The 12,898-nt window shown below is 54.2% G+C and overlaps 1 protein-coding gene across 1 annotated transcript; it reads left to right on the forward strand.

Annotated features, from left to right (window-relative positions):
- The first annotated feature begins 5,621 nt into the window (after positions 1–5,621).
- Positions 5,622–10,275, forward strand: LOC130835663 (gap junction beta-2 protein). Its single transcript, XM_057707348.1, has 2 exons — positions 5,622–5,772; positions 8,577–10,275. Exon 2 carries the CDS (start codon positions 8,599–8,601, stop codon positions 9,277–9,279), a length of 681 nt encoding a protein of 226 aa, XP_057563331.1. The 5' UTR covers positions 5,622–5,772; positions 8,577–8,598; the 3' UTR covers positions 9,280–10,275.
- The last annotated feature ends 2,623 nt before the right edge of the window (positions 10,276–12,898 follow it).

Below are 12,898 nucleotides of genomic sequence, written 5' to 3' on the forward strand. Positions count from 1 at the left end.
AGCCCAGGGACCTTTGCACAGAGTATCCCCAGACATTCCTTCGTTTGTGTTTGTGTTTTGTGTGTCAGTTACACAATATAAATTAACTGTTCAAACACGTTACTTCTGCAACTGTCTCTCCTTCCCTTTGGTAGATTGTAAGCAGGGACCATGTTGTTCCAAAGCGAACGACAGCCCAGCAGGCAGCGTCACATGGCCTGAGAGCAGAGATGGGGTTTCACACCAGACAGGGGCTGAGACGCCGCCGCCGAGATCCTCCAGGAGACCCCACCGTCTCCAGCAATGTCCGCCACACGTATGGAGCCTCCGAATCGCTAAGGAGAGAAGCCCAGGCTCCACCACCTCGGGCTCACCTCAAAGGCCATAAAGGAACGACGCGAGGCTGTACGGTTATCGTCTCCTCTTTCCCAAAGCACAACTGTGCAGCCCACATGCTTGAGTTAAATGCGTAATCGGCTAAGACGGCTGGCCCCTGACCCACGCGTGCTGGACATCAGAGCAGCATGTGTGTCCTTTCCGAGACAAACAACTTTACTAAGTTAATAAAGGACTCAATCAAATGGTCCTTCTCCTCCATCCCACGAACCCACATCCTCAGATCAGAGAGGAGCCCTGGGAGACAAGTCAGATGGCAGAGGTCATCTTCCAGCCTGAAAGGGTCTTAAGCAGCTGGGAGCTGCTGGGGTCCCCAGGCTGTGAGCTCGGAGGAGGCACAGCAGGGCAGGAGGCCACGCTCAGCGCCGGGATGTCTCTCCTGCAGAGACGCCACGTCTCCCGAGGCAACAGGGATACGCTTGTCTCCGTGGAAACGACGTTCCACATGTGTGACAGAAGCCTACAGCAGCAAGCACACTTTACACTGAGATCAGCACACGTGTGAGTGTGAAAATACCAAAGCAAACATTTCCTAAACCGTGACTTAACTTATTAAAAGCAATGTGTTCTGATGTCCCTATTCTATTCCATTTCATTTAGTTGTGAAAAAAAAGGAACGACACTTATTTCCCAGCCTATGGACAAGGTCGCGACAAGCAACGCTATAGACTAAAGCAAAAGGTCATCCATCCTTGTCCTGAGACCTCCTCCCCAGTGTCTCCCCGGGGAGTCTTCCCAGTGCCATCTACTGGGCACTCTGGGTATTGCAAGTGCCTGCTCCCCACCCCCACCCCCACCCCAAGATTTTTCAAGGATGAGATGCAACCATCCAATATGGGCTTCTTCCCCCAAAGTACAAATGGCTCTGAAACAGTTCAAGGAGAAGTTTAGATGAATGGCTAACACACAAACCCAGCTCTGAGATCACAGACTCCATGTTCAATTCCCAAAGGAGGGCTTTCCAAGCCAGAGAACAGCCCATGGTGCAAAACGGACCCTGGAATCCTCAGTTTTCAGACAGCGACAGATCTAAACGCAGGACCGTCCACACTAGCACTGCACAAAAAGCTGCTGTGGTCTAGCAAACCAGGTGATCGTTGCTCTGCAGCCCTTTGTCAAACCTATGCCTATAATTTTTTTTTTAATAAAGAAACCCTTAATATGAGTGTTTACTAGACCCTAACTTATTCCAAAAGCTCTTCGAGATGATATATAACACTATATTGTTCTAACACAACGAAAAGGTAGAAATCTCTTTTGGTCCTTTATGAATTGTGCAGAATTTCCATTTTGACACTTCACCAAAGCTTACAGAACCTAATCTTTATATTCAGTAAAAGTCAATTTTCCCTACCAGTTTGCCTGGGAGTTATAGCTTTGAATTCATTTCTGACCAATACATGTTTTTGATACAAATACATCTGCAAGCCTCTTTGTAATTTCTCCACAGTCTGCTTAAATAATCGTACCAGAGCTGCATGGATGGATTTGCTGGTAAGAGTATACATGGATCTGGTAAAGCCAAGGAAATCAACTTCTCTGACCACTGCCTTGCAACCCACACACCCGACAACTCAGGTTTCCCCCAAACACTCTATGTATGAATACGGGAATGGTGGGGGGGGATTCTTCACGGTCCAGTGGTTCGATCCCTGTTAGGGGAACTAAGACCCCACAAGCTGTGCCGTGTGGCCCCCCAAAAAATAGAGTGAGGAAAATGGAAAGGCTTATAACACTTTTGGTCACAACTCAAAAGCTGGAATTTTTATTACTTTAATTTGAAAGTGAACCACAAATTAGTAACACCTGAGATCTTTTTTTGTCCCACATATCTGGAATGTGATTGATCTACTTCCCTAAATTTGACATGAACAGTTTTCAGGATACATACGTGAGGGTGTGGGTCAATGATGCAGAGAGAAAGCTTAGTGAAATGCTCTTCTCCTGTGATAATTATCCACAAAAACGTGAAAGGATCACACTAGGGCCACGCCTGCTTTAAAATGATATTATCATATGTAAGTCATTATTAACTAATTATGCAGGGACGCCAGGAGTTCTTAATGTCTGCTCATTTGAGGAGGGTTGAATTACCCCTTTTTGCCAGTTATTAATATGATTAATGTTTCAACAGCAAAGTCAAGAACGTAGGTGCAGATCAACAGCTAATGGCTTATAACCAATAGCTCAGAGACACCCAACGACCCCCAAACTGCCAAGTGTCAGCACGGGGGCTTCGCTCTCTCACAGGTCCCTTCTTGTCTGGAGACATTTCTGCTATCACCTACGTACGACTTATGAGTCAGGAATTTAACTGGGACATTCTTTCTGTACATTCAGAGCGTCCTTCCTGGGGAAATTCAAGGGGCTGCCCCCTCAGGCAGCCGGTAGGCAATCATTCATTAAAATATATTAAGAAATAGTGTTTGATATATGCAGAATATAGAAAAATGGTACAAATCAACTGGCTTGCAAGGCAGAAATAGAGACACAGATGTAGAGAACGAACATATGGACACCAAGTGGGGAACGCGGCAGCGGCGGGGGGGGGGGGGGGGAGGGCGGGGTTGGCAAATGGGGAGGTTGGGATTGCCCTAAACACACTGATAAGAAAAAAATCACACTGTACACTTCAAATACATGCAGTTTATTGTATGTCAATTGCATCTCAATAAAAGTTCTTAAAGAAGAAAAAGAAAGCGTTTGTCTCACACTGATTTCTTGCACAATAGCAACTTTCTTGGTTTCTTTACAAAACAACTGTCAGATTGAAATATCAAATAGCCTTACACAACAGCACTTCCCCTTAGAGCCCGACAACTGCATCACGTTAAATACCTGCATAAAAGTTCCACTCCATTTTGAATCCCTGGGATTTGTCTGCTTGCTACGAAGCACGTATGTAAAAACCTTAGTCACACGCATGTCTGACACTGTGAAGTGACAGGTGCAGTTGTCACTGATCCCCACCTGTTACTCATCAATAGTTACCCAATAAGGGCCTGACCGTCCCTGGAAAGGGCCTGACCGTCCCTGGAAAGGGCCTGTATCAGCGTCACTCGAGACCTACCCAGGAGACACCAGAGTTCTTCCATAAAACCGAGCCCAAAACTATCCTCTATTTAGCTTGGTGCCTAGTTAATGAGGCCGGAGAGGTGCACCCACCAGGCCGGGGAGGCTGGTGTGGAAGGCAGGACAGGTCAGCCTTCTCCAGGGGCTATGTGGAAAGGTGAAGACCTGAAAATGAAGGCTTATTTTCATTGCTTACATACAGCAAAGCAATGCTTTCAACCAAAAACAATGCAGCAATATAGGATTGTGCTGTTCACAAGATAATTTCAGGATCTATAAAAATATTAATTTGTGGTGTCATCTGCTAAGCGCACATAGGTCTAAGTCCTGCGGCAATAATGTCAGACGTCCCGACTGAGACCCTTTCTCTATCTTACACCCTCTCCCCTCTGCTCTGGAGGACACGGAAATACCTCCGAGAGATCTACCTTATTGGAGGAATCCGGGTCTGGTTGAGAAGAAAACACCAACGCACAGAAAACAACAGACGTCACCCCAAACGGAGGAAAATCAAGTGCTGAGTTGTCATTAAGACTTAAGAGCTGTAGGAGGGCTAACTCTAAATCCTAAAATGCAGAGTGGCCAGGATACACAATTAGCCAACAACATGCAGTCATTACGCAAATAAGGAGACTAAGTCAGGGAAAGCAGAAAAAGGAAGTTGAACAGCAATCTGCAGTCATGAAACACACAGGGAAACGCCAAGGAGAGATTCTGCAGCAGGGAAAGTGGGTCAACTTTCAATCTCCAAACCTCCTTTACCAGCCCGTTTCCCGCAAAATTTCCAGACCCTTCCTTCACTCCAGCGGAGACCCCCGCAGAGCGCTGCCCCGACAACCTGAGGGTAGCCCACCAGCTCCCAGGAGGCTCAGGCCAGGAAGCTTCCTCCAGGCCACCCACCTCCCCCTTGTAATTTCTAACCAGTGGATTCAGCACATCTCTCAGACGGGCCTCGTAGGGCTTTGTCGGTTCACGAACAGACACTCTCTCGCGGACTAAGACCTGGGGCTGGAAGGTGGGGTAGTGACCGCGGGACAAACTCAGGTTCGCCCAGCAAGAACGGCCTAAGCTGGCCCGTGGCGATGGGGCGCAACTTGTACAAGGAAAAGTCAATACTTTTACGCTAATGTTGGCAATCACGGGAAACCCATTTCTCGGGCCAGATCTGCCCTGTCAAGGTGAATCACCTCTGTTCACGGCAAAGCCTACCTAAGTGAAGCCGAGCGTGGGAGCCAGCACGCCTGCCCCTCAGGGCTGGCCTCTTTGCAGAGATTCTGGAGCGAGGTTCCTGCCCCCCACGCGCGCACGGTTCCCCAGAAGCGGCCCACTCTTGCGATTTTAATTCTCCATCCACTTGCTTTGTGAACATCAAAATACCTAACCACATGTGAACAATGAAACCTCGTAATCCGAGCTCAAGCTTCCGGGACAGGAACCGAGCTTCCCAGGGAGCCTCTCCAGAAATGCCACCCGTGCGCCCCTGGTGTGTGTGCGGGGGAGGGGGTCGGTAGACTTCATTCGTGGTGGGCCCCGACCCCGAATCGAGGAGCCTCCTTGCGTTTTCTCAGCCGTGGGAGGCAGGGCCGGGGGGCGCCCTCGCTGGGGCGCAGGGCTGGGTCTGCGCGCAGGGTCCCTGGGGCAGGCCCCGTGTCCCCACCACCTCCAACCCCGGCCCCTGGCACGCAGTTGAAAGTGACCGAATTAAATAGGGACCCAAGGAGGCGTGTGTTAAGTTTGCCTGCGAGGTTTGGGGGAGAAAGAAATGGGCACGTGGCCAAGCCCAGAGGTGCCCTCCCTCGCCCATCGTGAACCGACACCCCCGGGAGGGAACCGGCCCGGCGCCGCCGCGGGGAGAGCCTCGCGGGGAACCGGACCTCTGGCCCGAACTTACTCTTCGAATATTAAAAAAAAACAATTAACTCAGAGCTCTGACTGCGACAGTACTCTTGAACCGGTCCCAGCAGAAATAACAATAAAGCAACGACACCGAACCTTTAACCTCCTCCTCTCCCCAAAACGCAGGGAGCCGGGGCTCGCACGCGGGCCGGGAGCTGGGGGCGCGGGGACCCGGGGCTGGCGCGCCCCGCCCGCGGCGCTGGGGGCGGCCGGACGCCGAGGAGCCGCCCGGTCCCGGACTTTCTCAACAGCGCGGGGGAGGCGGCGGGGGGCGGGGCGCGGGGCGCGGTTAAAAAGGCGCCGCCGCGCCGACAGGTGTCCAAGGCCGAGCGCCCGGCGCGCCGCGCTCTCCCGACTCCCAGCCGCCGCGGCGCCCCCGCCGACCCCCGGCCCCGCCGCGCGCTCAGCCCGTGCGCCCCGCTGCCAGCGGTAAGGCCGGCGCCACTCGCGGCTCCTCGGGACGGTGGGGCTGCGGACCCGGCGGAGAGAGCCCCCGGGAGGCCGCGAGCTGCGGGACCCGCGAGGGGGGACCCCCGGGAGGCCTCGGGCTGCGGGACCCGCGGGGGGGACCCGGGCCCCCCAGCCTGCACGCGGCGCCACCGGGGCCCCGCCGCCGGGTCCCGGGCACAGGGCGGGCGGCGGTCGCGGGCCCCTGGCCGGGAGCTTCCCGGGCAGAGCCTGGAGCTGGCACCGGCCGCCCCGGAGCCGGGCCGCGCCGGGAAGGAGGGCCGGGCCGGTGCCCGGGTCGGCAGGTTCCTCCGCGAGAGCCTCACCTGCCGCCGCGCCCGCCGCCGCCGGGAGCCTCTGCTCGGTGTCGCGGGGCGGGCGGAAGCTGCCCCTGCGGGACACTGCGCTGTCCCCGCGGGGGCCTGTTCCCCCCCGGCCGCTCCGGAGCCGCGCGGCCGGGGGGGCGGCTGTCGGGGCGCAGGGGGTGAGCCCGGAGCCCTGCCTGGGGGGCCGTGGGCCCTGGACCTCCCCTGCTGGACCGCGAGGAGGCCGCGCCCGTCCTCCAGCCTCCGGAGAGCCGACCCCGCGGCCGCCCCGGGGCCCGCTCGAGATGGGTGCCCACAGCCGCGTCCCGCTTGCCCTCTGGGTCGGGTCGGAGGTGCGGCGCACCTGGGGGGCGGGGGTCTGCGGAGACGGCTGGTCCAGCGCCACCATCGAGAAGAGTAAGGGTTGGAAAGTTACGGGGTAAAGATTCCTCTTGCCTCTTCTGGAACCTGGTGGTCACCCAGCAGCCTCCCTAAAGGACACAGCCAGCTCCTCCACCCGGCCCGGCAGGGGCGGGCAGGCCAGGAAGGGCAGGGGTCAGCGCGGGCCTGGGAACAGTTTCATCCTGCCGGTGGGTCCGCCTCCCCCCGTTACCCGGTCCCATCGGGATCTAGCTTTAATTTGCTCCTCTTCCTGAAGGATCTTTAGAGCAGGTGGCTGCGGCCCACCCAAGAGCTTTCAAAAACAACCAGGATGCCGGGTTTACTGCCAGTGCTGCTCTTCTCAGCCGCTGCGGATGGCGCGGGTTTGAGCAGTGTGGGTGGTGGGGCGGCACTGGCCCCACCCTGGGTTTTTAGCCGGCTGTGCTGATACAGGTCGGCTGGACTGTTTCTGTGAGTGTCCTGTTTCCACTAAGTGCCAGCGAAGAACTGGAGGGTCTGATTTCACAGGAGCTTTGGGTACGTGGCCGGGGCAGGACGGACCAGGTGCAGAAGCTGAGGCCTCCTGGGCCAGCTGTATGGTAGGGTCAGGGCTGAGCCCAGAGCAGACCTTCCCCAATGACGTCTCAGTGCTCGTAGCTCTCCTGTCCTGACCCTCCTCTCGTCTCCGCTGTGTCCTGTGAACGAGGTGGCCCCGGATAAGTTCAGCCAGGCCTGGGTGCCCCCAGCAGTGCCCCCGAGGCGGCGGGGAGACCAGACTTTCCCCAGCCTGCGCAGGAAGCCCATCGGGAAACAGGACCCGACTTGCTCAGAGTAAAGAGCACTGAGCTTTTAAGTAAGAGAAGGAGGAGGACTGAGAACCAGTTTGGAAGGGGTGGACACAGATTACTCATCAGGCTGCAGAGGGTGGAGTCTTGCTTAAAAGAGGCTTGATTGACACAGATGGGTTGACTGTGCTTACCTGAAGACAGTTCATACCCTGGGATGAAGAGGCCACCGGCTCGTGGAAGGTGACTGCACAGGCTTCCAGGTCCCTTTTCAACAGGCAGCATGTCACCCAGCAGCATCCGACTGACCTTCCACAGCGTAAGGGCGCCTGACAGGGCCAGTCCCTGGGGAATCACTGAGTTAAACTTTCTGTCGTTTCTTTTTTTTACAGTGCACCTCTTGAGACACCCTTCTAAATTAAAACCAGAGCCCAAGATAAAAAATGCAGCCACAACACTTTTCAAACCTGAGTACTAACCGACCTGTCAGACCCATCAGGACGGCAAGGACCCCAGTCCATACATAGAATGGTCACAAAAACCCATGCTTTTCTCCACAGAAAGACCATTTCTTTCTCTTTTTTTTAATATTTATTTACTTATTTAGCTGCATCGGGTCTTAGTTGCGGCACTCAGGATCTTTAGTTGTGGCGTGCAGGATCTAGTTCCTGACTAGGGATAGACGCACTGGGAGAGCGGGGTCTTAGCCACTGGACCTCCAGGGAAGTCCCGGGAGGACCATTTCTGATCTGTTCCTTTTCATATAGAAGAAGAACCTGAAGCCCTTTGGGCAGCATTGAACGTGGATTTTGCCACTGGGGACAGTGGTTTCACTGCTGTGTCCCGCGGCCGGAAGCTTAATTGAAATAGTTAAGGAAAGTGGTGCTGCCGGGAGACTTGGCGGCTTGGCCTCCAAGGCGAGGTCGGTCCGGCTGGCGTGAGTCACGGGTACCGTCCAGAACCGGAGGTCAACGAGCACTTGGGAGCACGGGGTGCCGTCGGAGGGTTGGGGGTGCAGGCAGCGTGTCCAGGGCGCCGGGCAGCTTTGCTGGGGCGCCCCGCCCACAGGCTGACCGCGTGCTGCAGGTCAGGTGCGTCTCTGGGGTGAACGTGCCCCCCCTCTTCGCTGGAGGTCGTGTTCGAGGTGGTCTGCACGCGGCAGACGAAGTGGCTTCTGTTCTCCCCTTGTTGTGTGAGGTTGTGTGAGAGCCGGCACTGGCTGGGGAGGGGCCCTGGTGCTGACTCGCCTGGACACACAGCGCCTCTCGGGGCGGCCCCGCCCGTCACCCCCGTGTTGTGTCACGTTCTTTTCCAGAGCAAGCTGCCCGGCCGAGAAGATGGACTGGGGCGGGCTGCAGTCGCTCCTGGGGGGCGTGAACAAGTACTCCACCAGCATCGGGAAGGTGTGGCTGACGGTCATCTTCATCTTCCGCGTCATGATCCTCGTGGTGGCCGCGAAGGAGGTGTGGGGGGACGAGCAGGCTGACTTCGTGTGCAACACGCTGCAGCCCGGGTGCAAGAACGTGTGCTACGACCACTACTTCCCCGTGTCCCACATCCGGCTCTGGGCGCTGCAGCTCATCTTCGTGTCCACGCCCGCCCTGCTGGTGGCCATGCACGTGGCCTACTACAGACACGAGAAGAAAAGGAAGTTCATCAAGGGAGAGATGAAGAGCGAATTTAAGGACATCGAAGAGATCAAAAGCCAGAAGGTCCGCATCGAGGGCTCGCTGTGGTGGACCTACACCGGCAGCATCTTCTTCCGGGTCATCTTCGAGGCCGCCTTCATGTACGTGTTCTACGTCATGTACGACGGCTTCGCGATGCAGCGCCTGGTGAAGTGCAACGCGTGGCCCTGCCCCAACACGGTGGACTGCTTCGTGTCCAGGCCCACGGAGAAGACCGTGTTCACGGTTTTCATGGTCGCCGTGTCTGGAATTTGCATCCTACTCAATGTCACGGAATTGTGTTACCTGCTGATTAGAGTTTGTTCCGGAAAGTCCAAAAGACCAGTGTAACACAGTAGCCAGCTTCAGATAAAAGATAGCATCAGGATGGAGCCGTGTGCCCGGCGGTGGGCACGGGCCCCCGAGCCTCCCAGGTCCAGCGTCCCGTCTTCAAGGCCACCTTTGACCCCCTGTGGATCTCACGTGGGACCCCAGGTGCCTCCAGGGGCTGCAGCCCCTGGAGGGCAGAGCTCCAAGCCTCTGCCACTTTTCTCTGAAAAAGCTGGCGGGGGGGCGGTGCCGACAGTACTTCCCTATTTCAGACAAAGAACGTGGCGTTTGTTTCTCTTTCTTTGAGGAAAGGAGAGAAACGCCAGGGCCTGAAGCCGGCGCTGAGAAGCTCTGGTCAATCCAGTGAGGGCTCCCTTTGCCATTTCCCCTGAATTAAAGGTGAACATAACGTAGAGAATCTTGGTTCTTTTATTTCCTTTGACGTTTTAGTCTTTAACAATGGACGAGGTTACCTAGTGCTTCAAACTCTGTTATACTTTTTTAAGTGAAAATTTAAAATAAGATATGCTCTTTTGATCTACAAAGAACCACTCATTATATGTTCCTCTAATTTCAAAGGCTCAGATTATGATATGTAAACAGCATATAATTAGATGCTCCCATTGAATTTACATATGGCCTTTCAGGTAGGAAGGGTTTGCAGTGCCCCCAAGAGGCTATCATGTGAAGCGTGGTGTGTGCTGCATTTCAGCTTCTCTCGAGCACTGCAAACTAGAAGTCCTTAGTGATGGCTTTCAATAGCGAACGGCCTCATTTCAAAAGTTTAGATGTGATTTTGCATGAGAGATACAGACTGGATGTAACACCAGCTACTACCAACAGTGGGTGGGGAGAACGCTGACTTAAAGAGGTGGCTTGTGAGTATTTTATTGCCACAGTACGATTTAATGCTGCAGAACAAAATGGCAACATTGGGGGGTGAGGGTAGTTACTGTTTCTAAAGAACAGATGGAAAGACTAAATTCTGACAATTAAAAATGTTTCATCTACTTCAAAGGTTTGTTTGCTTCCCTTTTCAGCATCCAGGTTTTTTAAGTGAAAATAGAATTAATAGACACTTTTTAAAAATAGAAACTAGAGGGGCTTCCCTGGTGGCACAGAGGTTAAGTATCCGTCTGCCAATGCAGGGAACACGGGTCTGAGCCCTGGTTGGGGAAGATCCCACATGCCGTGGAGCAACTAAGCCTGTGTGCCACAACCACTGAGCCTGTGCTCTAGAGCCCGCGAGCCACAACTACTGAAGCCCATGAGCCTAGAGACCAAGCTCCGCCACGAGAGAAGCCAGCACAATGAGAAGCCCTCGCTCTGCAAGGAAGTGTAGCCCCCACGCGCCACAGCTAGAGAAAGCCCACTCGCAGCAATGAAGACCCAACACAGCCAATAAATAAACTAATTAACTAATTTTTAAAAATAGAAGCTAGGGTTTAGATGACTTTTAGCAGTTCTGTAAGACAAAACGAATCCTAAATTAACATGATGCTTGACACGGTTTCCAAAAATTGGTACCCAGCATGCGTCAATGAGAGTAAAGATTTTCTCGTTGCCAAGAACAGCATTATAAAAACATTTTGTAATAATAAATAATAGCTTTAGTTACATACTTGTAACTAAAATAATTTTGTAATATCAAAAGTTACTTAAATATTAAAATAGAATTAATTTACATGATAGTTATTTAAAATCTATTACAGTTTTTAATAGACTAGCAGCTTTTAATTTCATCTCTAGCCAGTTTTTTAAAAATATGTTCATATTTTATATTTCGCAACACTAAACGGGTAAGTTACCACGGTGTCTGTCCACGATTCTGGGATCCTTCTGCCCCATTTACAGAAAAGCCTCCGTCACCAGAAAGACTGACAGGGAGGGAGGAAGAAGGATGACTCCTGCCCTGCCCCCACTCACTGCAGACAGGTTCCTGAGGAACAGGCACCGTGTGGGGTGTGAATTGGTTTTGCTGCTTGGAGGATGCGGAGTTGGGGTCACGTGACCAGGGTGGCGCCTAGACGAATCATTGAAACACTATAAAATGTTATTCCCGGTCAAGGTTGGCTGAGGCAGGAGAAGAATTCTGTCGGGTGTCTTTTCTGTGGGGTTTTCCACAGGACTTCAGACAAATGCACACTTGTGAGGAACCACAACTTGTCTCATAAAGTGCTTTCTGTGCCCAGGGCCCCTTCCCATCCGTGTGTGGGGCCTGACAGCTCCGGCAGCGGCTGTGTCCCTCCTAGGACAGCCAGCAGCGGCCCCTGGTCGGAGCCTTCATCCAGGGACCTGAAAGCATTTTACACATCAGTAATTACGAGTGTTTCTATAGGGAACCATACACTTTTTAGATGGATTTTTTTCTTTTTTTCTGGCTGTGCCGCACAGCTTTTGGGATCTTAGTTCTCCAGCCAGGGATCAAACCCGGGCCCTCGGCAATGAGAGCGCAAGAGTCCTAACCACTGGACCGCCAGGGAACGCCTTAGATCAACTTAAAATGACAAAAAGCAGTCAACTTTCCTCCAAGTGATAGAGAAGGGATAAGAAGCGGTCCCCAACCACCTTCCAGGGTGCCCTGCATACAGCCTGTTAGAGGAGCGTGTGACTTTTTAAATAGAGGTGCTCACGTACAACCTGTGACGATTATTAGTCTCGGGTATTAAAAGACGGGGTTGAAATAATTACAGACAACTACTGGCCACTTTTAAGCACTTACAGACAGGTTTGGCCACATGCCTGAAAATTAGAGCCTGACCTCTGGGAATGATCGTGCTGCGTCTGTATCTCAAAGCATCCACCGATCATGTGCAGGAGGTAAGAAAAAGCTCTGTTTTGTTTTGTTTTGTTTCCCGTGCCATGTGGCTTGTGGGATCTGACCAGGCATCTAACCCGAGCCCCTGCAGTGGAAGCGCCACGTCCTAGCCACTGGACCACCAGGGAATTCCCTGTCTTATGTCTAACGATTCCACCCACGTTCTCTGCCAGGCTGGCCGCCCCAAGCGCGGGGCCTCACAGGCCGGCCTCGGCGGGGGCGGGGTCAGCGCCGGCCGGAAGCAGCGTGGCCTCCGGCGCCTTAAAAGGCAGTGGGAAGAGCCCAGCGGCTGCCTCTCCCTGGGCCGGGCAGCCCTGGGCCCCGCTCCTCCGTGCGTGGATCCGAGTGGAATCGGGAGGACGGAGGCGGGGTGGGGGGGCTGGGCCGCCCCTCCTGCGGCCCCTGACGTCGGGGTGGGCCGGGGGAGCAGGCGGCGTGCGGAGGGGTCGTCGTGGCTCCACCGGGGCTCACTGGCTTCTCCAGACCGAGCGTCCTCGTCTCACGGGGCCCGCGGAGTGCTCCCCGGGGTTCGTGGCCCTCCAACAGGTGATTCGTGTAAACCTCGCCGCACGGTCTAGCGCTGAGTGACATGCCATCATTCTCGTTCCACTGGACGGGCACAGGCTGCAGAGTGGACGGAGGGGCTTTTAGACAGGAATGAGCCTCGCACACCTCCATAGCGGGGAGGCTTGGGGAAAATGCCCGCGTCCTCAGAGCCTGAAATAAGTACAGTTCGGGGGGGGGGGGAAGAGACACCACTGAGACAGCGGAGGAGAGGCTGAGGGCGGATGGGACAACAGGGCGGCTCTGTCACTCTGCACC

This window comes from Hippopotamus amphibius, chromosome 14, assembly GCF_030028045.1.
Source record: "Hippopotamus amphibius kiboko isolate mHipAmp2 chromosome 14, mHipAmp2.hap2, whole genome shotgun sequence".
NCBI classification, from domain to species: Eukaryota; Metazoa; Chordata; class Mammalia; order Artiodactyla; family Hippopotamidae; genus Hippopotamus; species Hippopotamus amphibius.